The 23474-nt window shown below is 33.5% G+C and overlaps 11 protein-coding genes, 1 non-coding gene and 2 pseudogenes across 15 annotated transcripts; 11 read left to right on the top strand and 3 right to left on the bottom strand.

Annotated features, from left to right (window-relative positions):
- Positions 1–879: 879 nt before the first annotated feature.
- pugs-1 lies at positions 880–1576 on the top strand (the record flags this gene model as incomplete). Of its 2 annotated transcripts, none has more annotated exons than NM_001047280.4 (2): positions 880–1072; positions 1457–1576. In NM_001047280.4, the coding sequence occupies 2 exons, from the start codon at positions 883–885 to the stop codon at positions 1495–1497; spliced, it is 231 nt and encodes a 76-aa protein (NP_001040745.1). The 2 variants fall into 2 exon arrangements, with proteins under 2 accessions (NP_001040745.1, NP_001367575.1); NM_001381413.1 differs by having other exon boundaries at positions 979–1072; positions 1457–1497.
- C27D6.1 (uncharacterized protein) lies at positions 1435–6124 on the bottom strand (the record flags this gene model as incomplete). The annotated part of the gene is made up of 10 exons (NM_001365319.2): positions 1435–1800; positions 2016–2129; positions 2173–2295; positions 2350–2469; positions 2516–3046; positions 3101–3205; positions 5246–5749; positions 5798–5878; positions 5928–6025; positions 6070–6124. The coding sequence occupies 10 exons, from the start codon at positions 6122–6124 to the stop codon at positions 1594–1596; spliced, it is 1938 nt and encodes a 645-aa protein (NP_001352249.1). The 3' UTR covers positions 1435–1593.
- On the top strand, positions 4435–5165 carry C27D6.3 (uncharacterized protein). Its single transcript, NM_062566.5, has 3 exons — positions 4435–4475; positions 4658–4934; positions 4982–5165. The coding sequence occupies exons 2-3, from the start codon at positions 4679–4681 to the stop codon at positions 5080–5082; spliced, it is 357 nt and encodes a 118-aa protein (NP_494967.1). The 5' UTR covers positions 4435–4475; positions 4658–4678; the 3' UTR covers positions 5083–5165.
- Positions 6125–6372: 248 nt separating the features above from the next.
- C27D6.15 (uncharacterized protein) lies at positions 6373–6965 on the bottom strand (the record flags this gene model as incomplete). Its single annotated transcript, NM_001368587.1, has 4 exons — positions 6373–6585; positions 6627–6688; positions 6731–6860; positions 6912–6965. 4 exons carry the CDS (start codon positions 6963–6965, stop codon positions 6373–6375), a joined length of 459 nt encoding a protein of 152 aa, NP_001355408.1.
- An 877-nt stretch (positions 6966–7842) lies between these two features.
- Positions 7843–9044, top strand: srb-1 (Serpentine receptor class beta-1; the record flags this gene model as incomplete). The annotated part of the gene is made up of 4 exons (NM_062564.5): positions 7843–8070; positions 8157–8375; positions 8424–8620; positions 8663–9044. The coding sequence occupies 4 exons, from the start codon at positions 7843–7845 to the stop codon at positions 9042–9044; spliced, it is 1026 nt and encodes a 341-aa protein (NP_494965.1).
- A 506-nt stretch (positions 9045–9550) lies between these two features.
- srb-2 lies at positions 9551–10728 on the top strand (annotated as a pseudogene). Its single transcript has 4 exons — positions 9551–9796; positions 9844–10060; positions 10106–10302; positions 10345–10728. Coding segments are annotated over exons 1-4 (1044 nt in total).
- A 1308-nt stretch (positions 10729–12036) lies between these two features.
- On the top strand, positions 12037–13560 carry srb-3 (Serpentine receptor class beta-3; the record flags this gene model as incomplete). The annotated part of the gene is made up of 3 exons (NM_062562.1): positions 12037–12270; positions 12711–12929; positions 12988–13560. 3 exons carry the CDS (start codon positions 12037–12039, stop codon positions 13558–13560), a joined length of 1026 nt encoding a protein of 341 aa, NP_494963.1.
- A 294-nt stretch (positions 13561–13854) lies between these two features.
- Positions 13855–15007, top strand: srb-4 (annotated as a pseudogene). The gene is given in 5 exon segments: positions 13855–14076; positions 14130–14348; positions 14582–14605; positions 14608–14777; positions 14827–15007. Coding segments are annotated over 5 exon segments (816 nt in total).
- Positions 15008–15491: 484 nt separating this feature from the next.
- srb-5 (Serpentine receptor class beta-5) lies at positions 15492–16880 on the top strand (the record flags this gene model as incomplete). The annotated part of the gene is made up of 4 exons (NM_062560.1): positions 15492–15725; positions 15988–16206; positions 16253–16449; positions 16493–16880. The coding sequence occupies 4 exons, from the start codon at positions 15492–15494 to the stop codon at positions 16878–16880; spliced, it is 1038 nt and encodes a 345-aa protein (NP_494961.1).
- On the bottom strand, positions 16558–16704 carry C27D6.13. Its single transcript, NR_051040.1, has one exon. It is a non-coding gene; the product is annotated as an Unclassified non-coding RNA C27D6.13 (non-coding RNA).
- A 792-nt stretch (positions 16881–17672) lies between the features above and the next one.
- Positions 17673–19158, top strand: C27D6.11 (Protein kinase domain-containing protein). The gene is made up of 5 exons (NM_001377796.2): positions 17673–17766; positions 17813–17917; positions 18129–18451; positions 18497–18807; positions 18858–19158. Exons 1-5 carry the CDS (start codon positions 17745–17747, stop codon positions 19090–19092), a joined length of 996 nt encoding a protein of 331 aa, NP_001364716.1. The 5' UTR covers positions 17673–17744; the 3' UTR covers positions 19093–19158.
- An 842-nt stretch (positions 19159–20000) lies between these two features.
- Positions 20001–20234, top strand: F58A6.9 (MSP domain-containing protein; the record flags this gene model as incomplete). The annotated part of the gene is made up of 1 exon (NM_062559.6): positions 20001–20234. One exon carries the CDS (start codon positions 20001–20003, stop codon positions 20232–20234), a length of 234 nt encoding a protein of 77 aa, NP_494960.1.
- A 1015-nt stretch (positions 20235–21249) lies between these two features.
- srb-13 (Serpentine receptor class beta-13) lies at positions 21250–23439 on the top strand (the record flags this gene model as incomplete). The annotated part of the gene is made up of 4 exons (NM_062557.1): positions 21250–21483; positions 22530–22748; positions 22803–22999; positions 23052–23439. 4 exons carry the CDS (start codon positions 21250–21252, stop codon positions 23437–23439), a joined length of 1038 nt encoding a protein of 345 aa, NP_494958.1.
- On the top strand, positions 21792–22175 carry msp-45 (Major sperm protein 19/31/40/45/50/51/53/59/61/65/81/113/142; the record flags this gene model as incomplete). The annotated part of the gene is made up of 1 exon (NM_062558.8): positions 21792–22175. One exon carries the CDS (start codon positions 21792–21794, stop codon positions 22173–22175), a length of 384 nt encoding a protein of 127 aa, NP_494959.1.
- Positions 23440–23474: the final 35 nt, after the last annotated feature.

Below are 23474 nucleotides of genomic sequence, written 5' to 3'. Positions count from 1 at the left end.
TAGCATGCAAATACGAATACCATATACCAAAAATACGGTCGCCGGTCTCGACACGACAAATGTATTGTATAATGCAAAAAGGTGTGCGCCTTTAAACAGTACTGTAGTTTCGAAATTTCGTTTCTAAGGAATTTTCATAGATTTTGCTTAGTTCTTCGCACGATTTGTCAACGTTCCTTGTTTTGTTTTAGGTTCAAAACAATTGTATCGAACAATTGTTGAAAATCGATGAAAATTTCGCAGCAACGAAATTTTGAAAGTACAGTACCCTTTAAAGGCCCAGACCTTTTTTGTTTGAAAAAAATTGTCGTATCGAGACCGGATACCGTATTTTCGATACAAAATCATATATTATACTTTTCCGAAAATCTTCAATACCGATTACAGTAATTTATTGTCTTTGTGGTGAGACCTTTGCGCGTAAGATAGTGCGAAGAGTTCCATTTTTAGACGACAATGTAATATTTATATATATTTGAAATATTTGAAAGACATTTTCAGAGTCATAATGAAAATGAATAATTCGAAAATCTCTTAAAACATTCCAGTATATTCGTATTTTAGTGATTCAGTCTGTTTGGTATCGCATATTATTTTAATCCGAATATCCCGATGATTGTGCGCAGTCCTTGTACTCTGGTCGATCCCATATATAAATTTGTGTTTTTAACGAAAAAAATGTTAACCCCTCGGCCTCCGCCCCAATGAGTAAATGACACGGATATAAAATCGAAACTAGTCGGATCATCCTCACAATATTTTGCCGACAGTATTCATGACTCTTTTCTAGTTTAAATTTTCTCTTTTTTTTCTGATTCAAATTCATTTTTCTTTGATTTAACACATTTTTTGAATGATAAATTTCAGATTATCCAACAAGAAATGCTTTTCCGATTCTTTTTATTAATTGTCGCTATCCTCACCATTGTGAATGCAGGCGAGCCAGAACATGGAGCTCCTCCACCAAATGGAACAGATATGGGAAATGATACAATGCTAGAAGCACGAGCTGGGGGACCACCAATGGATGGTATGAATGGAACTGTTGTTCAAGAGAATGGAAACAAGACTGGTAAGTATAAGGTTTTATTTTACATACCGTTTTTCTTCTATCAGTAATATGACACACTATATAACTTTGCAAGGTAATCTCGGTTCATTTCAAATATGTCATTTTAGAAATAACAGCAAAACGATAAAAAATAAATAATAGATATTTTATCAGTTGACAGTTTTTGACTAGAACAAACTGCAATTGAGATATAAGCTGTCAAAGTTAAGAGAAAATATGGTACCTCCACGTAGATGCCTGCTGCCTAAAATCGTGCCTACTGCAAAAGCTGAAAAATTTTTAAATCAAGCAGGCACGTGCGCCTAAAAATGTGCTATATGTGACTGTAAATTGCAAAATAAAGATTCAAATACATTTGTATTGATTTTAAAGTTTTATTTACAGGAGGAGTGATGGATTGGATCAAATCAAAGCTTGGAAAGTAGACAAATACAACTGAACTTCTCATTTATGCAATTACTTTTGTAATATTTAATATTGGAAGAAATGAATGTTAAGTTAAAAATTAATTGAATGCAAAATTACAAAACAGGACTCAATCCTGTTATGGAAGTTTGAGATTTGGCGCGAAAATTCTCAATCGGTGGAACTTTTTTCATGGGCGACGATTTTTCGGTTTTCGGGATGTTTCTTTTTTCCCATTTCGCAATTATCGATCGGATTCGTTCTCCTTCTTTCTTTTCTCGTTCCAGTTGACGAATTCGAGCGTCTTGTTCGTTCATTCGCTTCTGAAATTAGAGGTTTACAGTGGATTCTAGAAAAAAATGTTTTGACTAGATACAGGGAAATCCTAGAGTGTTTTAGAAACTTGGCAACTTGCCAAATAAAAAAACACAAGATCGCACCCAGTGATTTGCGGCTCATTTAAAAAAAAATCAAATCAGAGAAATACAATTTTCCTAATTGTTGTGTTTTGCAAAAGTTAAAACACTTTTTTTCATACCTTTAGATTGGTCTTCTCAATATCCGCTGCTTTCAGTGTCTCAATGGTCATTGTTGCCAAAAGATCCTTATTCAATTTATCCATTTTATCAATTGTTTTCAGAGTATGTCGCTCCTGTAAAACAATAAGTTAATATTTTTCCAAATCAAACTTCTACTTGAATAATCTTTGCTGCAGCTGCCACTGGCGAAGCTGGCTGTTTTTTGTCGGAACCGCCACCGCTTTTCCCTGATTGAAAATCTTTTCTCACACTTTGAAGTCCACGGAAAATGTTTTCAGACTGAAAATTGTAACAATTTCCAGAGATTGCTAACTGGTTTTAAGGAGAACTCACAATCAATCTATTCTCATTGACTACAACTCGATAGACAGACTCTTGAGCAATAAGTTCTTCAATTCGATCAAAAATTGCATCGAATACGCCTCCAACATTAACATTTAACAGTTGAGATACCTGGAAATTAAACAATTGAAAATATTTCTAAAAAACTAGATTTTACTTTGGAAATACAGTTTTCTAGAGATGCAATTTTATGCTCCAAATTCTTCCGTTCTAGATCACTTGCCAACAATTCTTGCTCAAGCTCCTCAATTTTCTCCATCGATTTTGAGTATTCTTCTTCTGAAACTCTTGCTCTAAAAAGAGCATTTCTTTGTTGTTTTGCCTGCTCCAAGAGAACTCCTTCAGCATTTGATGCTGCCTTTTCAGCCTCAAATCGTTTTGTCTGTTCAGTATCTCGTTCACGGACAAGATCTCGGATAGTTCTTTTCACATTATTTTCGGTTGCCTCTTCTTCGGAATTCAACAAAACTGTGAGAGTTTCCAATAGACTTTTTCGCTCGGTTTCAGCAGATTTCAAAAGAATTATATTATTTTTATTAGATTGAGACATTTCCTGAGAATAGGAACGAAGGCAGCGAATTTCAGCTTTAAGCATTTCAAGTTCCATTTTCTGCTCGTTTATTAAAGAGTTTAGTAGAGTGACATCATGGTTTATACGATTTTCATGGTCTTGGCGGATTGCTATTTCCTAGAAAAATTAAAATTTAGTTATAGAAATAATTACTTAAGTTGAGCAACTTACTTTTTTGCAGATTCCTTGAATTTCTCTACTCTGCTCTTTGTTAATTTCCAAGTGATCCATCAAGGTGGAAACATGGTTCTGATTAACAGTCAATGAAGATGATAACTGAAAATATTTAATTGATGGATCACATATCTGGAATTTCGTAATTTTTCAGATGTTCACACAATAATTTCTCACTACAGAAACGTAGCGGATCTCGAAAAAACAAATCTCGAAAAATGTTTTTTTTTTGTGATGGGACAACCTGGCATCATCTGTCCTCCACTAGCAGGCTTGTGCAACTGATGAGGAGCACTGAAAGAGGTGAAGCGGGCTTATATTCTCCAAATACCGAATACTCAAGCAAGGAAAACTCGAGGAGGCATCGCAAGAAACATTTTTACTTTCGACTTAGCTTATTGCCACTTGGCAGAAAGCATAAAAATAAATGTTCTAAACTCTCCACAATCTGGATTCTGGAAGCTATTGAAAATATGATTGAGGGTCTAATATATGATTGATAAGCCGGAAGTACGTTGAAAATTATTGGGAAAATATTGCAAATTCAGGCACCGGACGTCCGACTTTGTCCGGTCCTATCCTAATGATTCCCAAAAAGTAAAATTCTTAAGTTGTAACTTAAGTTGTTAAGACAATTTTTCAAATAGTTTATTGAATGCATTTTCAAAAGGATTCATTATTTTATTCTGTTCAGCAAAAGGTTCAAGAAGTATTGGGATGGTGACAGTTCCAGCCGGCTGAACAGCTGCGAAGGCGGCTTGTGCATTGGCAAAGTGAATGACAAGCTTGTCCTCTTTTAGAGCACCAGATTTGCTCATGAATATGAGCTTGTCAGCTCCACCATTGACGAGCTTGTGGGTTGATGTACCTCCGGCGGCAGGCACTGTGCATGCTGGTGGATTGGTAGTCTTTGAACACCGTATCACATCCGGTGTTCGGTTTCATTGATCCATCTGGAACCACGGATGTCGTCATCACTTGTACTGCTGGTGCTCCAAAAGATGACAAGCTTGTCATTCACTTTCCCATATCTCCAGCCAATGCCACTGATGCTCAAGCCGAGACATGTTGTCGCTACGGTGGAAGGTGCTTCTAGGAAGACTGATTGAATTTGCAAGATTTCAAAGAATATATACCCTGATCTTATAAAAATTTAAAATTCACGAATATATTATTTTAATAAAAATTGAAAAATATTAATTTCTTCAAAGTCAGAAAAGGTCAATTTTAAAACGTGGAAACACTTATAATCGTAACCTTGTTTTTTTTTGAATTATTTTGTTCACAAATCATACAATAAAAAAAAATCAAACATAATTTATTCCTTAACAACAGTTTCGTTGGGAACTGGTTTCTCTGAGAAGCCTATAAGGTGAGTTATTTATTTCAATTATGGCGTCTTTGGAGTAAAGGCATGGAGGAAAGTCGCCTGCCGTGCCTTTTGCCTATTGCTTCCTGTCGTTTCGCGGGTTGCGCTGTCACTGTGCAATGGCGGCCGGCTTTGATGCTAACTCGTGCTCCGAAGTAAAGAAAAACTAATCCTTGTATTTTCAGAGAAACAAAAAACATTGAGAAATGGCGGACGACAATGTTTCATTCACGGATCAAGGGACTGCTGTCGGAGATGAGAAGAAGAAAGGAGGATCTTCTGCAATGCTTGACATGCTCGGACAGTTGGAAAAGAAGGAGACAAAGAAGAAAGGAAAGAAGAACAAGAAGAGCAAGAAGAAGGCGAAGAAGGGAAAGACCAAGAAGGTTCGAAAAGCAGACAAGTACGAGTCTCAAAACTTTCTGTTTCGAGTGGAAGGAGCCATGTTCTGTGCGGGAATTAGTTAGTTTTCAAGAAAAAGTTAAAAATTTATCAATTCAAACTTTCAGTCGTTGCTATGATTATGCTGTTCGTCATCATTATCTACGGAATAATCACTTCAAGTCAAACTGGAGGACAGTTCAACAGATACATGGCCCCACTATTCTGATTGGATCAGGACAGAGAAATGGCGCAAGAGACAAGTCGGCTTACTTTTTTGGTGCACATTTTAAGCACAATAAATTCATTTATAAAGCCCGGTGTTTTATTTATTTATTGCTATTATTGAGTAAATACTCAATCAGAGAAAATATTTAATTATTTCAACTAACCTGTTGCAATTTCTCTTTTAAAATCTCATTTTCCTGCTTCAAACTTATGCATTTCTCTTGATACTTCACAATTTCTTGCTCCAAAACGTCCATGTTGAATTGACTTAGACTTCCATCTTGTTCTTCATCCGGGTTTTGGAAGTATTCTTCATCCAAATTGAGAGTTGAGACAACCTTTTGATGAAACGTTTTTTGTGAATTCTCAATTTCTTCTAGCTTTTTCTGAACTTCATTCAGTTCTTCAACGAGTTGTTTATTTTGAATTTCCATTTCCTGACTTTTAACCTGCCATTCTTCTTTTGCTTGCACAGTTTCTGCCAGTTCAAGTTCTAATTCTGGGAGCCGTTTCGAGTTTCGTGTCGCCCGATCTTTCCATTTTTCAGCTTCAGCTTCAATCTCTTTCCGAGCTTTTTCATTCGCCTTGAGCCGTCGTTCCAAACTTTCCAACTTCACTTTTGTTTGTCGCTCTGAGCGGTTTTCACGGATGGTATAGGTAGCGGCTACCTGAAAAACTTTATGGAATACGTGTAAAACCGTTGTAAATGTGCTCACTGAATCAGGTGACCGAAGATCCTCACGCGACATAGAAGCATCACCCGCTCGTTTATATGGTGAAGTTCGAGGACGTAGAGTCTGTAACGAAAATTTAAAAAATTGCAGAAACCCTATCTTTTTCACTCACTGTTGTTATTTTATTGCCACGAATGTTCAATGTAGATGTGACCAGAGCTTCTGATGATAAATCTAATTGATGGATTGATTCCGAAGCGGGATTTGATCCTAAATATGGTTAAAATGATACAATTTCCCAACTTCTGAATTACCAATTTCTTCATGATCTTCTTCGACAGCATTAACAGCAGCTTTAACCTCTTCCATAATTCAAAGTAGTGTTTTATTCCTAAACTTAAAGACAAGTAGTTGGAGAATATGAAATTAAGTTTAAAAGATGTCGAGGACACCTCACAATTTGCCTGTGCAATGAGCCAGCTGGTAATTGGGTGCGAACGAGAGGAAACTGGTGAAATGAAGGAGAATTTGCATAAGTAAGTGAACAGGAAGTGGGGTTTGTAGAATATTAACTTTATAAAGTTGTTGAAACTTGACAATTAGGGTTCATGTGAAAATTATATAGATTTAAATCCTGTAAATACAAATCCAGTCGAACTGTTTGTGCTCTGGAAATTAAATATGTGAAGTTCCAAGGAAAATATGTTTACTTTTTCAATAAAAATTTCTTTTTCCATTTTAAATAGCACATTATTGATCTTATAGCTGATTGTAATCAATGATTGAATCTTTCCATTTGGTGTAGATGTTGGCTCGAAAATTGTGAATATCTAAAAAAGAATCAAATCTGGAATGTCCAAAAAGCACTCACCTTGAAGCTGGTTTTAAACTCATTATCACCCATTAAAGCAAAAACATTGTTCGGTGACAGAACTAAAAACATGAATCATTATTTATGAATCAATAAACTATAACTTTTAAAATACATTTTGGTTGAAAAATGGTGTCCAATATCACTTGCTTCTGTTCGAAAAGCTGACGAAATTGGTAAACCCGCATGTTGGTCAAGTATTCTGCGAGAGTTTGAAGTTGTAGATTCACAATTCTGAAAATTTTGAAACTACTGAAAAGTTAATTTCCTCAAATTTAAGCTCACTGAAACCGATTCACTCTCGTTAACTTGTTTTCTGAATTTGCTAGGGGAAAACATGTTTGAATAAAAATATAAGTGAAGATGAACCTTCTAATATTCAACATTACTCTTATTTTTAAATGTTAAATGGCAGCGAAAACGATGTATGTGATAGCTATAGCTATTTTATTGTTCCAACGGTTCAATAAAATATTCCGTAAAAAACTGTGGACAATGGGTATAAAAACTATTATTCTAATACAAAAAAATCTCACGACATTTCAGGAAAAAATTTGAATTGAATTTTTCGGATTTTTCATATATGAAATAATGCCTGAGTATCCCGCCTAATTTTTATAGTTTCAGACATTAAAAAAATGAAAAACTACTATTGTAATTGGCTTTAGCATATCAAAAGCGCACATTGCGAAATAACTGAGCTGAGAGATTTCACCCTTTTTTGCTTATTTTTTATCATGATATAAATACATGCTGAATCCGACTTCAATATTGTTTTTTTCATAAGAATTCCGAAGAAAGATCTCCCACAATCAAGGTTTTCAATTGGGATGTCTGTAAAATTACATTTTTTATTGCAGCAGTTTTTTACAGTGTTTATTATTTACCAAGAACTCATATTGTTCTTTTTCAATTTGCAATGAATGACAGAAATCACTAAATTAAGATATGACATGAACGTGAGCTGCAGCTCCCAGACTTGAAAAAATCTTCTAGCTCAATATCAACAGCTGACTTTGATTTATTGAGATTTCCTAAAATAAATAGTATGAATTTTTGGAAATAGAATTTATACTTATTCCCGTACAATACGTTTTGATTAATTTGCTCTAAATCGGAAGTTGGCAAACATTTTTGGTTTAAAAACAGCTCAAAGCAAAGCATTTGTATATTTATTGTTGCTATTGTTGTTCTTCGTTTCATTGAAAAATTGAAAATGAATATCGAAAACAAATGTGATTTGGCCTTCGAAGTCACCTATCATCCATTATATCGGGCTGCTCAATTCTGGACTTTTATTTTTTCAACTCTAGCAGTTCCTGCACTTTTTATTTTTCTATTGAAGCAAATTTTTCCACTTCCATTTCATGGGAATATAAAATTTATGTTAATTTCTTATTTTTTGTCCGCTTTTTTGTTCGCAGTTGTTCTGGCTCTAACGTTTGTAAGTTGATGATAGTTCCATAGTTTTAACAAATAAGAGGCTCAACAGTAACACAAGTTCTTGTGAAGTTTTTCTAAATTTTTCAGGGCTATCACATACTGGTTCCACTATTCATCACCTCAAAATGTGATTTAATAATTCAGCCATATTTATTTAAAGTTGGTCAATTATCCTTAACTTTGTTTATTACTCTTCAAATGATAATGCCGTTTGGATTTTCAATTGAAAGAATAATTGCGTTACGCATGGCTAAAAGTTATGAAAATGTTCGTACAGTATTAGGACCACTTTTGATTTTTGTATTGGTAAGTTACGTTTTAAATCTTACTTTTGTTATAACACAAATTTGTCAGATTGGAATTGATCTGATATTACTTTTTACGGTTTTTCGAGACGAAAGTTTTAATGATAGTTTCATTTCATTTATTCTCATTCCTGCAACTACTGCACAGACGTTTAATAGTTATTGCTGGATTCTTCTATATGCGGAACTTGGAAATTTACTTTGTAATTGCATAATTCTTCTGGTTCACAGCAAATTCAAAACAAAGTGAGTTCATTCTAAAATAGGTGTTCGAAATTTTATATTAAGATTTCTCCATCAACAACGATCTTTGTCTGTACGATATGAACTAGAAGAAATATCCCAAACTTCAAAATTCACGCTTATTGTTAGTTTCACACATATTCTATTTATTGGATGGTATCTTGGTGTAACAATTTTCATAAGAACTGTTGGGGAAACATTTTTTGGTAGTTATATCAACTACACAGTGGCCAGAGGTGTTTACATCAGTGTACCAACATATAATCTAACTATAGTTTTTGTTGGAATCAAGGCATTAAGTTTTATGAATCTGAAAAGGCAAAATAATGTTCAAAGTAAAGTTCAAATCAAATCGACAGGATCAGAAGGAGCTCGAAATTATGAAAATGCAATCGCAAGTTATTGGAATTCTGTGTCGAAAGCTTAGATGTGTTCAACTGTTTCAATTTTTTTGTTCAAACTTTCAATTAAATTGCAAATATTTTTTGAAATATGTACTACGTATTAGTTTTACCAATAAAATGTTTCAATATATGCATAATCTTCTCCTAAAATTGTTTTTGTTAAGGCATATTGTCATAATTTGAAGTTTTTGTCATAATTTGAAGAAAAATAATGGTATTCCGGAAATGATCCAGAGAGTTGAGGCCAAGAGTTGAAACATTCAAATTTGAGCTACACCTAGACGGGTTTTGAAGTTGTAGCCGACTTTGATTTATAAGGTAATATAGTTCAATTCTCTGAATCAGAATGTTTTATCTTTTTGCGATATGGAAATAATTGGCATAAATCAACAGTGCCACAATTCCAAGAACGACCAAGCTCATTTTTCAAGTATTCAAAGTAATATATGAGAGTTGACAGATTGGGCATTACCAGCGCATTCTGAAATTTTCTCTTTTTAAAAGTCGGATTTAGAAATTTTGCATAAAAATGAATCATATTCAAATTTTGGAGTATGAAAACGAGTGTCAGCTTGCCAACGAAGTAACATACCATCCGGTTTATCGGATTGCTCAACTTTGGACTTTTGTTGTTTCAATTCTCGCTATTCCTGCACTTTATATTTTCCTAATGAAACGCATCCTGCCTCTTCCATTTCATGGAAATATTAAGTTTCTATTGGTTTGCTATTTTTCCGCATCATTTGTGTTTGCAGTTTTATTAGCATTCCTTTTTGTAAGTTTTTTTCAAGAGCATGCACCTATAGTTTCATTATTTTAAAGCTATCACGTGGTAGCTCCACTGTTCATTACCTCAATGTGCGACCTTATAATTCGGCCATCGCTCTATAAAGTTGGTAATTTATCCTTAACTTTGTTTATGACTATTCAAATGATAATGCCTTTGGGTTTTTCCATCGAACGATTTATTGCCTTGAGCATGACAAAAAGCTATGAAAATGTTCGGACATTTTTGGGACCGCTCCTAGTTTTCACATTGGTTAGATTTTTTCAGATTTGTATTTTTTATATCAATAATTTCCAGATTGGAATTGACTTGGCTTTACTTTACCATGTATTTCGAGATGAAAAGTTTGAAGATAGTTTCATATCATTTGCCCTTGTCCCTGAGACCTCAGCCATACCATTCAATAGCTATTTTTGGGAGCTTTTATATGCAGAAATTGGAAATTTCATTTGCAATTGCATATTTCTATTGGTTCACAGCAAATTTAAAGCAAGGTAGGAAAAAATTTTATTGAAAAATTGAACCTTCCAATTTAGATTTCTCCATCAACAACGATCCTTATCAGTAAGATATTTATTGGAAGAAATATCCCAAACTTCAAAATTCACATTGATTGTTAGCTTCACACATCTTCTATTTGTTGGATGGTACCTTATTGCAACAATTTTTGTGAGAACTATTGGTGAAGACTTTTTCGGAGGATATATTCATTATACAGTGGCAAGAGGCGTTCATATTACTGTGCCAACATATAATCTTACAATAGTTTTTGTTGGAATCAAGGCATTAAGTTTTATGAATCTGAGAAGACAAAATAATGTTCAAAGCAAAGTTCAAATACGATCAACTGGAGCGGAAGGAGCTAGAAATTATGAGGATGCGATCGCAAATTATTGGAATTTTGTGTCGCGGACCTAAAAGGATTTGAATTGTAAATTACTAATTCATATTTTGCAAAAAAAAAATATATGTTTGGAAATAATCTCTAAGCGATTTTTGTAGTCAGGAAATTTTTTTTTAATTTCACTTTATAATCGTTCATGAAAATTTAGTTGTCCTGCGTCATAAAAGTGTGAGAACTGAAATCGCACATAACATTTTATTAGATTATAGTTATAACATTTTGTTAAAAATAAATCATCACAATGCTTGGAAAGTAACTTATTAGTTCCTGCTTGAATTTTTGAATGATTTCATGATTGATTAGATCTTCGCTAATACTATTTTCAGTTGAGTTCTTTTTTCTGTTTACTAGTTGAGAAACCAATTAGGTGAATTTTTTATTAAGTCAGAAATCAGTTTCCAGACATTCTGTTAATCTTTTGCTCAGACCTATCTGTAAAGCATTATCAGTTCAATTTCAGGCATACCAAGAATTTTGTCTAATTTTTCAATTTGATTTTCTTAGGTATCTTTGTTTTCAATTTTTCAAAAATCGGGTGTACGAATTAAAAAAAAAAACAACATAACTTTGGACCCATAAAAACAAGTGTTTTTAAATTTATTTTTAGAAAGAATTGTTCAAATAAATTCTTGAAAGCTGAAATAGCACACACATCATCATCGGATAAAAACTCGTGAGAAAGAATTTAATGAAACGTTTGAAAATATTTCTAAAGAGTATATTAGTTCCTGCTCTAAAAGTTTGTGATGTGAGATTTTTGAAAAATTTTCTGACTGATTAGATTCACACTTTTTGTTTTTATTTTTAGCGCCTCTTCTTTGGGTTTTTTTTTTCGATTTTCAGAAAATTTACATAAAAACAGTGCCGATTTTTCATTAACGATTCCTTATTATTCGTTAATACCTTTTAAGACGTTATAACTTTTTCTACGAAACCATGTTTTCATAATGAACATGCAACCGTTATGTTTTTTGGTTGAAAATTATAACGTATTTTTTCTCATTAATTTTTTTCATCAAATCTTCTTTTTCAAATTACGTGGCAATGTTTTGTTTAGTAATTTCCGGTTAGAATTAAAAATACATATAGATAATTTGCATTTTCAACATTAATTTTCTCATCCAATTATTTCAAAAATTGAACTGATCAAAATATATATGACCAATTTTCCATATTCTGAATTGATATAGAAAATTCGAAAAATGAAAAAAATAATTGAAAAAATACAACTCAATATTTTTATCGCATTACAATTATCTTTGAATCTTTTATCTGACAAAAGTGCAAGTGATCTAAAAATTAAAAAAGTTTAAGAGTTCATCAAATGCTAGAAACAAATGATTCCGTATGTGAACTTGCCTATCAACTCGCCTATCACCCAGTTTATCGAAGTTCTCAATTTTGGTCAATGCTTGTGTCATCGCTTTCTATACCAGCGTTAATTTATTTTATCACGAGAAAAATATTTTTTCTTCATTTCCATGGGAACTTGAAGTGTTTGCTAATTGTTTATTTTATATGTAATCTGTTATTTTCCATGGCATTGTGTTTTGCATTCGTGAGTTTTTTGTTGCTTTAGTTAGTTGTTTTCTGATAATAACATTGGAATTTCTTAACAAAACATTGAAGAAAAACGCAGGTTGGTGCCTTATTGACCAAATATCATAGTAAAAGTTGTCAGAAACTTCAGAAAAACAATGTTCTTATTAATAGCTAAAAAGTGAGGATTTTTAATATGATAATTTTTTAACTGAAACCGAAAAATTATATTTTAAAATGACAAATTTAAACAGCAAGGCTTCGAAAACCGAAAATTCAACCAAGCTCTGAATTGATTTTTAAAAATCAAGTTTTTCAAAAATTTGACAGTTTTTTACTGGAATATTGAGACTGAAAATGACAAAAATCAAAAACCAATAAAATCGATTTTTGCTTCTAATTGAATAGTGAGAGATTCTCGAAATTCTTCTTCTACGTCTTTTTCATTAAAATTTTCAGTTTTACCAATTTCTTATTCCATTCTTTGTAACTTCCAAGTGCCAGTTATTAATCAACACTACATTATTCAAATGGGGTCAGATTTGCTCATTTTTACTATTAACTAGTTCAATGCTTCTCCCTATTGGATTCTCAATAGAACGATTTGTTGCATTGGGAAATGCACAAAAGTATGAAAGTTCTCGAACGTTTCTTGGACCTGTTATTATATTTATAATTGTATGTTTTACAGTTTTTAATCTAAAAATAACTTTTAAAAATAAACAATAATTTTCAGATTGCAGTTGACTTTTCCATTATTTTTTCCGTCTACAAAAATGAGCCTTTTACTGAGGGTTTTTATTCATTTATTCTAGTTCCATCGACTACGGCAAGTCAAATCAATATGTATTTCTTTGTTTTGTTATTTGTGAAAATATTCAACTTACTTCTTAATTGTATATTATTAAGAATTCATAAGAAGATCAGAATCAAATATTATTCATTATCAGTTCGCTACGAAATGGAAGAAATTCTACAATCGTCCAAGTTTACTTTTATAATTAGGTTTACTCATTTACTATTTTTTGGATTCTACGTTGTAGTAATACTCTTTGTGAGAATAATGGGGGAATCATTTTTCAATGGAACTTTAAACTATTCAGTTGCACGTGGAGTATTCTGCACTGTTCCTACTTATAATTTAATTATAGTTATTATTGGTATCAAATCACTACGACACTTAAATTTGCAACGACTCAACAAAGTTCAATCAACAGTTCAGATCAAATCAACAGGGAAAGAAGGATCAAAGAATTATGAAGATATAATTACTAATTATTGGGATTCTGTGTCAAGTAGAACTCCATAAATTATCTTTTTATTTTAAATTGATTTTGCAATAACTTCAGGTTTTTACTGTCCAACAAAAAAGGAATGTTGTGTTCCTTCAAACTCAAAATTAATCAAATAGACAATATGAACTCTTCTGAAAATTAGATTCATAAATTACAATTTTTCTTCAAAAAATGTTTCTCAGTACTGCAGTTGTTTTTTTAATACGATGATTGTGACCATTTTGTTTTCTAAAGATCCGGACTGAATATACTTTGTTACTATAAAAATCTCAAATTTTTCCAAATGTTTTTTGTTTCAGAAAAAAAGGATGATTGAACAGTGTGAGCTCGCTTATCAGCTTAATAATCATCCAATTTACACAATTTCGGAACTATGGTCATGCCTAGTTTCACTTTTTGCCATTCCATCACTAATTTACTTTTTAACTCGAAAAGTTATGCTTATGAGATTCCATGGAAATTTGAAAGTTTTACTTATGGCGTATTTCTCGAGCCTTCTACTACTTTCCACAGTGACTTTTTTAGGATATGTAGGTTTATAAATTGCCAAAAATTGTATTTTATCAAAAACTTCGTTTTACAGATATATCAAATCACTAGTTCACAAGCCTCAAATTCAAAGTGCGGTCTTCTATTAGAATCAAAAATATTTAAACTTTCACACATTCCATTACTATTCATGTTAACATGTTCACTGCTTCTACCAATTGGTTTTTCAATTGAAAGAAGTATTGCATTAAGAATGGCCAAAAAATATGAGCATGTTCGGACATTTCTCGGACCAATTTTAGTGTTCATATTGGTACGTTTTACTGTATTTATCTTGTCGGTTTTGAATTACGATTTCCATCATGATAGACAGGAAGGTATTTATGCCTACTCATCTTTATGCCTACTCAGCCTACATGTCTGTACTTTGACCCACTTATTCATTTACATTTGGTGCTAGTCTAGGCACAAGAAACAATTATTTCCTTATTTTGATTTTATGAATAAAAAACTCTTCAGCATCAATTATAATTTTTTTTTCTTCAGGTAGGGATCGATTTTTTAGCTGTTAAGCTGATTTAGAAAACGAAACGTTTTCTGGACCTTATTTATCATTTATACTCGTTCCTTCAACTTCAGCTACTCAATTTAACATTTTCTTCGTTTTTTTACTAGCTGTACAAATATTCAATCTAATCTGCAATTGCTTTCTTTTGAAAATTCAACGACGATTAAACTTGAGGTATTTGTATTTTTTTTAAATGATTATTGGTATAATAACATCTAATCAGGTACCTCCGTCGTGATTGCTCACTATCATTACGGTATGAAATGGAAGAAATATCTCAATCTTCAAAATTCACCTTGATAGTGAGTTTCACGCATGCGTTGTTTGCTGGTTGGTATGTTATTTGTGCCCTGCTCACAAGAAAACTTGGAGAGTCATTCTTCAACTTTCCCAGTCTTCAATAAAGTTTCATTGATAGCTCATTCATTTTCTATTTTTTTCCAGTCCGTGCTCCATTAGAATTCGCAAAAGTAACTCATCTGTTCAACGGTCTCATTCTTTTAAAATGCGAATTGCTTTTTTGTCAGCTTTACTTTTCACGAAGTATTCCGTGACACAAAAAATGGAAGTCAAGCTTCAGTGGTTTTTTTTACTTCATCACAGATCTACATCAAAAAATTTCAAGAACAATACTCATCAATAACTTTAAATTCCACGAAAAATAAAGGCAAAAAGAATTTTCCGATTTTCTATCATGGCATGTTTTCCTGTGCTTTGAATTTTGACTTTTAAACTTAACCATTATGAATAAAACCTCTAAGTTCAGTCAACCAGGTAATAATTTTTGTGGCCGCTATGCTAACGAACCAAATGATTCGTTATTACTCGTATGTAAGAGTATAAAATGATATAAATATTTAAGAAAATAATTTATTCGAGAAAAAGAAAATGGCGGAGATTAATCAAACAAAATGTGATTTGGCTTTTCAAATATCTTATCATCCGATTTATCGTTTAGCACAGTTTTGGACACTTTCTGTTTCATTATTAGCCGTTCCTTCTTTGTTGTATTTTTTGTTAAAACGGGTATTATTGCTCCCATTTCATGGAAATCTGAAATGCTTATTAATTACATATTTTTCAAGCATTTTTCTATACGCTTTGGTTTTATGCTTTGATTTTGTAAGTTTTTTTTTCGAATTTCAATGCCTACATGCTTCATGCCAAAGTTTGCAATTTCCGCTAAACATTTGAAACATTCTGCCAAGACTTTGGCAACTTCCTAGCAACTGCTGAAAGAACTTATCAAGCCTCGCCAACAAATTTACAGAAACTACAAATTTTGCTTCAAATCATCCCTTCTCGAATACGTTGGCCAATTAAATAAAAATTGATTTTCTTATTTTACATTCACCTTTATCCTAAAACTAATTACGCTTTTCAGAGCTATCAGTGTTTGATTCCATTCATTGTCACAACAAAATGCAGCTTGATTATTGACCAAACTCTGTACAAATGCGGTCACATGACGTCATTATTCTTTTTGACAACACCTATGTTACTTCCTTTTGGCTTTTCGATTGAAAGATTTGTAGCAGTTGGAATGGCTTATAAATATGAGAAAATGAGAACACTATTGGGGCCTATTCTGTGCTTTATTCTTGTATGGTGTTCAGATTTAGATTTATTAAAAATCTTTCCGTTTTCAGGTTGCTCCAAACTTTGTCGTATTTTATTTTTTGTTTCGAGATGAACAATTCACGGATTCTTTCATCTCGTTTTTAGTTCTCCCAAATACACCAGCGGTTCAATTTAATAACTATCTTTGGTTCTTGCTTTATGCAAAAATTGGAAATTTTTGTTGCAATTGTGTGCTCTTGATATTTCACAAAAGATTTAAAAATACGTAAGGAACTTTTAAATATTTACGACGCAAAATTCAATTTCAGATACTTGAAAAAGAAAACTTCATTATCAGTTAGATATGCATTGGAAGAAATATCAAATTCATCGAAATTCACATTAATTCTCACATTCACCCATCTTGTTTTCTTTGGAGCATACACTATTGGAAGTATTCTAGTTCGAACTCTTGGTGAATCTTTTTTCGGAAACTTTCTCAATTTCTATGTTGCAAGAGGTGTAAATTGTGCAGTTCCGACATATAATTTATTGATCGCTTTTGTTGGATTAATATCTCTTCGACAGTTGAATTCAAGAAGACATGCAAAAATCTTGACAAAAGTTTTAATAAGAGTGACAGGGCAGGAAGGTGCTAGGAATTATGATGATATTATTATGCAGCAGTGGAATACTGTCTCCAACAGAACTCGTTAATAATATTTTTTATTTTTTATTTTTTATTTTTTATTTTTTTTTTTTTATAATATTTTTTAATAATTATTTTTAAAAAAATTAATGAAACTGTTCGAAACTAATTTTTGTTCTCCAATGTTTTCCCATGTTTTCAGATTTCATCTTAAAATATTTTGCGAGACCCTCCTCGCTTTTCTGCAGTCTTGAGTATAATAAGTAGAGTTTCTCCCCGACAGGATTTTCAGAAAAAATGCCACACCAGGGCTTCTAAAAATCTAAGAAAACAACTTATTATTTTTAAGTTTTAAATACAAAAAAATATCTAGAGGTGGCGAAAAAATAATTAATTTTCAACATTTTTAGGCATTTTTTTCAACATAGAATTTGAATGATCAAAAAATCAGCCTGTTTGCCGAAGCTTGAACGAAATTTCAAACAAGAAATTTCTGTCTAAGCTGACGTGCAGAATTCAAATTATCCAGTTTTTTTGTACTTTATCTTTTAAATGTTAACTTTTGTAGCACTTTGATAAGCCGTTTGGTTTTTCAATGAAACTTCAAAATTGGAAGTATTGAATTGTTAGTTTTGAATTTCTGATTTTACCCTGGGGTGATTTTTGGGCGGAGCTTAGATGTGGAGCAAAGATAACGACACGGAGGTGAACGCGCTTAAAACTTTTTTGAAAAATACAATTATTAATTTTTATACAATGAAGTTACTATTTAAAAAATTTTTAAATTAATTTTTAAAAAACGTGACATTAAAAATTGAAACAAAAACAGTTCCACCCCCTCCAGTTTTTGAAAAAAATCAATAATTATTTTGATTTGATTTTGCGGTTACCGTTGATATTGGCTTCTATTTCTCTCTTGCGAGTCGTTGAAAATGGTAAAAGAAGAAAGCACTGGTAGATATTCGAGGTTACGTTCAGCACTAAAATAAACTATTTCCATATGTGTCTGAAAATCAGGAAGAACCTGAAGAGTTGAGCCCGAAGACTAAGGCATTTGCGCCGACTCTTGAGAAGGAGCACAAGCTAAAATTTGATAAGATTCTCGGTGAGTTTATTAGCTCAAAAATGGCTTTCGAACGAAGTCTCTAGCTTTATTCTGAAAGAAGTTATAGCGTCTGAAGTTACTGGTGTGATTTCTCCACACTGTTTTCATCAAACTTAATTTCCAATGCTCACAACTTCCTTCAAAGGTTAGCTGGATACTTCGTTCAAAATGCACAACAATTACATGTTTAACTAAATCTTCAAATTTGCAGGCAGCGGATCGTATTCTCGTGTGGCCCGTGCCACGTGGGGTGATAAGAAGCTTGAAGTGGCGGCGAAGGTAATAAACATCACTTCGACCCGTGAAAAAGATGACTACATCAAGAAGTTCTTGCCACGTGAGAAGGAGATTGTGAAGCTTCTGAAACATGACAACATCTGTCGCTTGTACGAAATGATATCCTTCCCCGATCATATCATTTTTGTCACCGAGTTTTGTGCTGGAGGAGACTTGCTTCGAAAAATGAAGGACATCAAAACAATGAATGAAGATGACGCGAAGTTCACTTTCCGTCAGTTCATCGCAGCGCTCATGGTTAGTTTTCTGCGATTTCAACACATAATAACTTTACATTTTCAGCACCTCCAATCATACAACATTGTGCACCGTGACCTCAAGTGTGAAAACATCTTTCTTGACAAACACGAGAACGTCAAACTCGGAGATTTTGGCTTCTCTCGAATCCTGAAACCTGGAGAAAAGTCTGGAACATTCTGCGGATCTCGTGCGTATGTTGCCCCGGAGATTCTGCGCGGAAGAGAATATTCGGGAAATGCGGTTGATGTCTGGAGTACTGGAGTCATTTTGTACATTATGTTGGTTGGGTCCATGCCGTTTGATGACCGCAATCCGACAAAAATGATTGAGAGACAGTTGGCCCATAAGATTAAGTAAGCCAAGTGTACTAAAAGCAGTTTTAAATTTGAATTTTTTTTTTCAGATTCCCAAAACTCTGTACTGCCTCCGTTCAATCCAAGGCTCTGATCCTCGAGATTCTCCAGCCTCATGCTCCAAATCGTCCAACCTACAAGGCAATTTGTGAATCGGAATGGCTGAAGAGTCAACCGTACTACATGAAACCGGATGAGCACCCGAAGCTTCCGACTCCTTCCACAGCCACCACCACACCAACTGGACCACAGAAGCCGAAGGATAGCAAGAGACAACATGCATAAGAAGGCCCATTTTATGAACTAGATTTGAAAGAGTGATTTTTGATTGAAATAAATTACAAAATCCATAGCCACAACAGTTGTGAGCCAATCAGACGGATTGAGACATTGATGAGTTGAACATACATAGAACAGTAGATCTGATTTGTAATCGGTTTCTGGATTACAGTAATACAATATATCTAAACATTCTTATCGGTATAGTACTTATGCTGTTGTTGCTCTTAAATGCTTGAACCGTTCAGTTTCCAATTGTTCAGTACGGTACCCCTGTACCTTCATTTTCTTTGGAATGTAACCTTTTTAAAATGGACTTTCAAATCAAGCGACATAGCCAAATTCTCACGCAAGAAACTTTCAAATTTAAAAATTTAAGTAATCTGGTCAACTTTCCGAAATAATGTGTTCTGAAAGAATCTTATAAAACTCCAAATTTATCCTGTGTTGACTGATTTTTCAATAAGGAGCATATTAGTTTTTACCCAGAAAGAGATGCTCACTCGACTAGAAACTTTGAAACAAGTTTTGCAGTTCGGATTGATTTATTTCATGTTTGAACGACTATTTCCACTTCATTTTTATGGAAGTTTGAAGACTCTTTTAAATTTTGAGAAAATTAAAAATTAGAAATAAATTGCAATCAATTAGAATAAAATTATATCGCTCTGCCTTTATGTACTTAAACAACTTAAATATTCACTGTCAAAAACGTGATGAAATCCACGTTTTTTGAGCAAAGATCTAGGACAGAGATAAGAGAGAAATTTGCTATAAATTGAGCAGGTTTTGTCATAAATAAAACACTGTGAGTTTTCACATTCAACGCCCCGTACGACGACAAGCACACGTATCACATCAAAGTGATTAACTCCTCGGCTCGCCGTATTGGATACGGTATCAAGACCACCAATATGAAGAGACTTGGAGTTGATCCACCATGTGGAGTTTTGGACCCAAAGGAGGCAGTTCTTCTGGCAGTTTCGTGCGATGCCTTTGCCTTCGGTCAGGAGGATACAAACAACGACCGTATCACTGTTGAGTGGACCAACACCCCTGATGGTGCTGCTAAGCAATTCCGTCGGGAATGGTTCCAAGGAGATGGCATGGTCCGCCGTAAGAACCTCCCAATTGAGTACAACCCATAGGAAATAGATCTAGAACTTTCCCCGGACTTCAATAAAGTTTCATTTATAGCTCGTTTTGTTGTAATTCTGTGACACAAAAAAAATGAAAGTGGTTTTTAATTAATAGATCTACATCAAAAAATTTGAATTTGAATTTGAGTTTATTTAACTAAAAGAAGAGAAATAAACAAATAAAACGAGACGAACCCTAAAAGAGTTCAACTCGAGTAAAAGTTACATAAAAAAAGAAAGAAAAGATAATAGGGAACAGGTGAAACGGGGAGAAAAACGAGAATGGAGATAAAAGTGTAGTTATAACCGGGGGATGTTGAGATCAATAAATTCACAGAATTGATATGGGGACATAAAAACCGTAACATTTTTGAATAAATTGTTCCAGACAGGGATGATAAGAGCAAAGAAATGCGTGGAGCATTTGTCCTTCCTAACTAAAATCATTGGGTGCCTATTAGAACTAGAGAAAGTAACAAATTGTCTAAGGTTAGAAAAATGAGAGATACCTGTTAACAGTCTATACAGTAGTTTCAGTTGAGCAATTTTTTTTTTCAAGAACAATACTCATCAATAACTTCAAATCCCACAAAAAAAGCAAAAAAGAATTCCTCCATTGTCTTAGAACATATTGAACATTTGCAGCGGGAGTCTTGAAATTATATTTTCGACCGTTTCGACTTTTGAAAAAAGTTACTTTTAAATAATTCCGGCAGATCTCTGGCTTGAGCTTTAATTGTCTTTGGAATGCAAACTTTTCGAAACGGCGTTTATTTCAGCGCAAAATTTCAGACATAACCAAATTCTCACGCAAGAAACTTTCACACCTAGAAATATAAGTAATCTAGTCAACTTTCTGAAATGAAAATGTGTTCTGATTGATTCTCATAAAACTCCAAATTTATCCTCTTTTGATTTTTCTATAAGCAGCATATTAGTTTTCACCCAGAAAGAGGTGCTCACTCGACTAGAAACTTTGAAATAATCATATTTTTTATACTTGCATACGTTTACTATTTCTGAAATGGCGGGAATTAATCAAACAAAATGCGATCTCGGCTTTCAAATAACTTTCAACACAGTTTATCGGTTTTCTCAATTTTATACATTTTCTGTTTCAAGTTTTGCCGTTCCAGGATTGATTTATTTCATGTTTAAAAGACTATTTCAACTTTATTTTCATGGAAATTTGAAGACTCTTCTAATTGCCTATTTTATTAGTATTTTATTATATGCTGTCATGTTATGTTTCGCTTTTGTAAGTTGCATTGCTTGAAAGTTACTCATTTTGAACGAAAGATCCTGAAACTACTTTAAAAATTTTTTATCATCACCATCAATATTCATTTTCAACTCGGCCCAGCATACTGTAAAACTGCTATAATTTTCCACAAAAAAATAATTGAGAAATCAATACTGATTGAAGCCCTAGCTATTTGTACGTGAAATGACCTCACGTTGTTTGCTATAGATCTAGGACAGAGATAAGAGAGAAATTTGCTATAAATTGAGCAGGTTTTGCCATAATCTTCACTGTGAGTTTTCACACTCTACAAAGAAGTCGCCATGGCCCAATCCGTCCCACCAGGAGACATCCAGACCCAGCCGGGTACGAAGATCGTCTTCAATGCACCATACGACGACAAGCACACGTATCACATCAAAGTGATTAACTCCTCGGCTCGCCGTATTGGATACGGTATCAAGACCACCAATATGAAGAGACTTGGAGTTGATCCACCATGTGGAGTTTTGGACCCAAAGGAGGCAGTTCTTCTGGCAGTTTCCTGTGATGCCTTTGCCTTCGGTCAGGAGGATACAAACAACGACCGTATCACCGTTGAGTGGACCAATACCCCGGATGGAGCTGCCAAGCAATTCCGCCGTGAATGGTTCCAAGGAGACGGTATGGTTCGTCGCAAGAACCTCCCAATTGAGTACAACCCATAAGACCATCTCCTCTGAATCCTCTAATAAATCGTTCTCTGATTATGTGTTTTTGTTCATCAATTTGAAAAAAAATGTTTGCCTTGAGAGTAAGAAGGCCTTAGTTCAACTTTTCTGATTTTGAATGCCTGGAGAAGCACAATTTCGGTACACCCACATGCTTGATTGAACTTTGCACTTGATTTACTTTTGCACCACTGCTTTGAGTCCCATCAGCCAAATTTGAAAGATTTTCATTAATGTTCAATCCGTGCTGTCAAAGTTCAATTTTGACTTGAAAAAATTTGGCTTTCATAATAGACCTTCAGTCCTCAGATTATCAAAAGCTTCCAAAAATAAATTAAACCTTTTTTGCAGGGATACCAATTCTTTGTTCCTTTCTTCATCAAATCCAACTGTGATTTGATAATTAACAAAACTCTATTTAAATACATTCATACTTCTGTAATATTTTTATTGACTACCCCAATGATGTTTCCATTGGGATTCTCCATAGAGAGGTTCACTGCAATGGCTATGGCTTCTCGATATGAAAATATTCGAACTTTGATTGGACCCGTTTTAGTTATCTTTTTGGTAAAAGAATTTTAGAAACCGGTTACCATTTTTGCGTTTTTTCACACTTTTCAGATAATTCCCAATTGTATTATATTCTACTTTTTATTCCAACACGAAACCTATGATGATACATTCATATCATTCCTCATGCTTCCTAATACAACTGCAGTTAATTTCAATACTTATCTTTGGTTTCTGTTATATCTCAACATTGGAAATCTCGCATTAAACGTTTTACTTTTGTTGGTGCATCGGAAATTTAAAAGGAGGTTTGTGAGAAAAAAATAAATTGAATAATGTATAACATCAGATGATTTTTAGGTTATTGCTTCATAAAACTTCATTGTCTACTCGGTACGCAATTGAGGAGATATCGCAATCTTCAAAGTTCACACTCATCATCACATTTACTCATTTGCTATTTTTCGGGTGCAACACAATCTGCAGTATTCTCGTTCGAGTACTAGGAGAACCATTTTTCGGCTCTTTCATCAATCATTCAGTCGCTAGAGGAGTCAATTGCGCGGTTCCAACCTATAATTTGGTTATTGTTGTTGTGGGATTTGTCTCCTTAAGTAAACTAAATTCGAGAAGGCAACAGGAGGTGCAGACAACTGTTCAATTGAAGACAACTGGAAAAGAAGGAGCAAGGAACTATGATAATATTACTGCTAATCAATGGGCTACAATTACTCAGATAGGATTCTAATTAATTAATACTGATTGGGGGTTTTTTAATGCTTT

This window comes from Caenorhabditis elegans, chromosome II (assembly GCF_000002985.6).
Source record: "Caenorhabditis elegans chromosome II".
Taxonomy (NCBI): domain Eukaryota; kingdom Metazoa; phylum Nematoda; class Chromadorea; order Rhabditida; family Rhabditidae; genus Caenorhabditis; species Caenorhabditis elegans.
The sequence above is the reverse complement of the archived record's forward strand: the minus strand, read 5'-3'. Positions and strand labels throughout refer to the sequence as shown.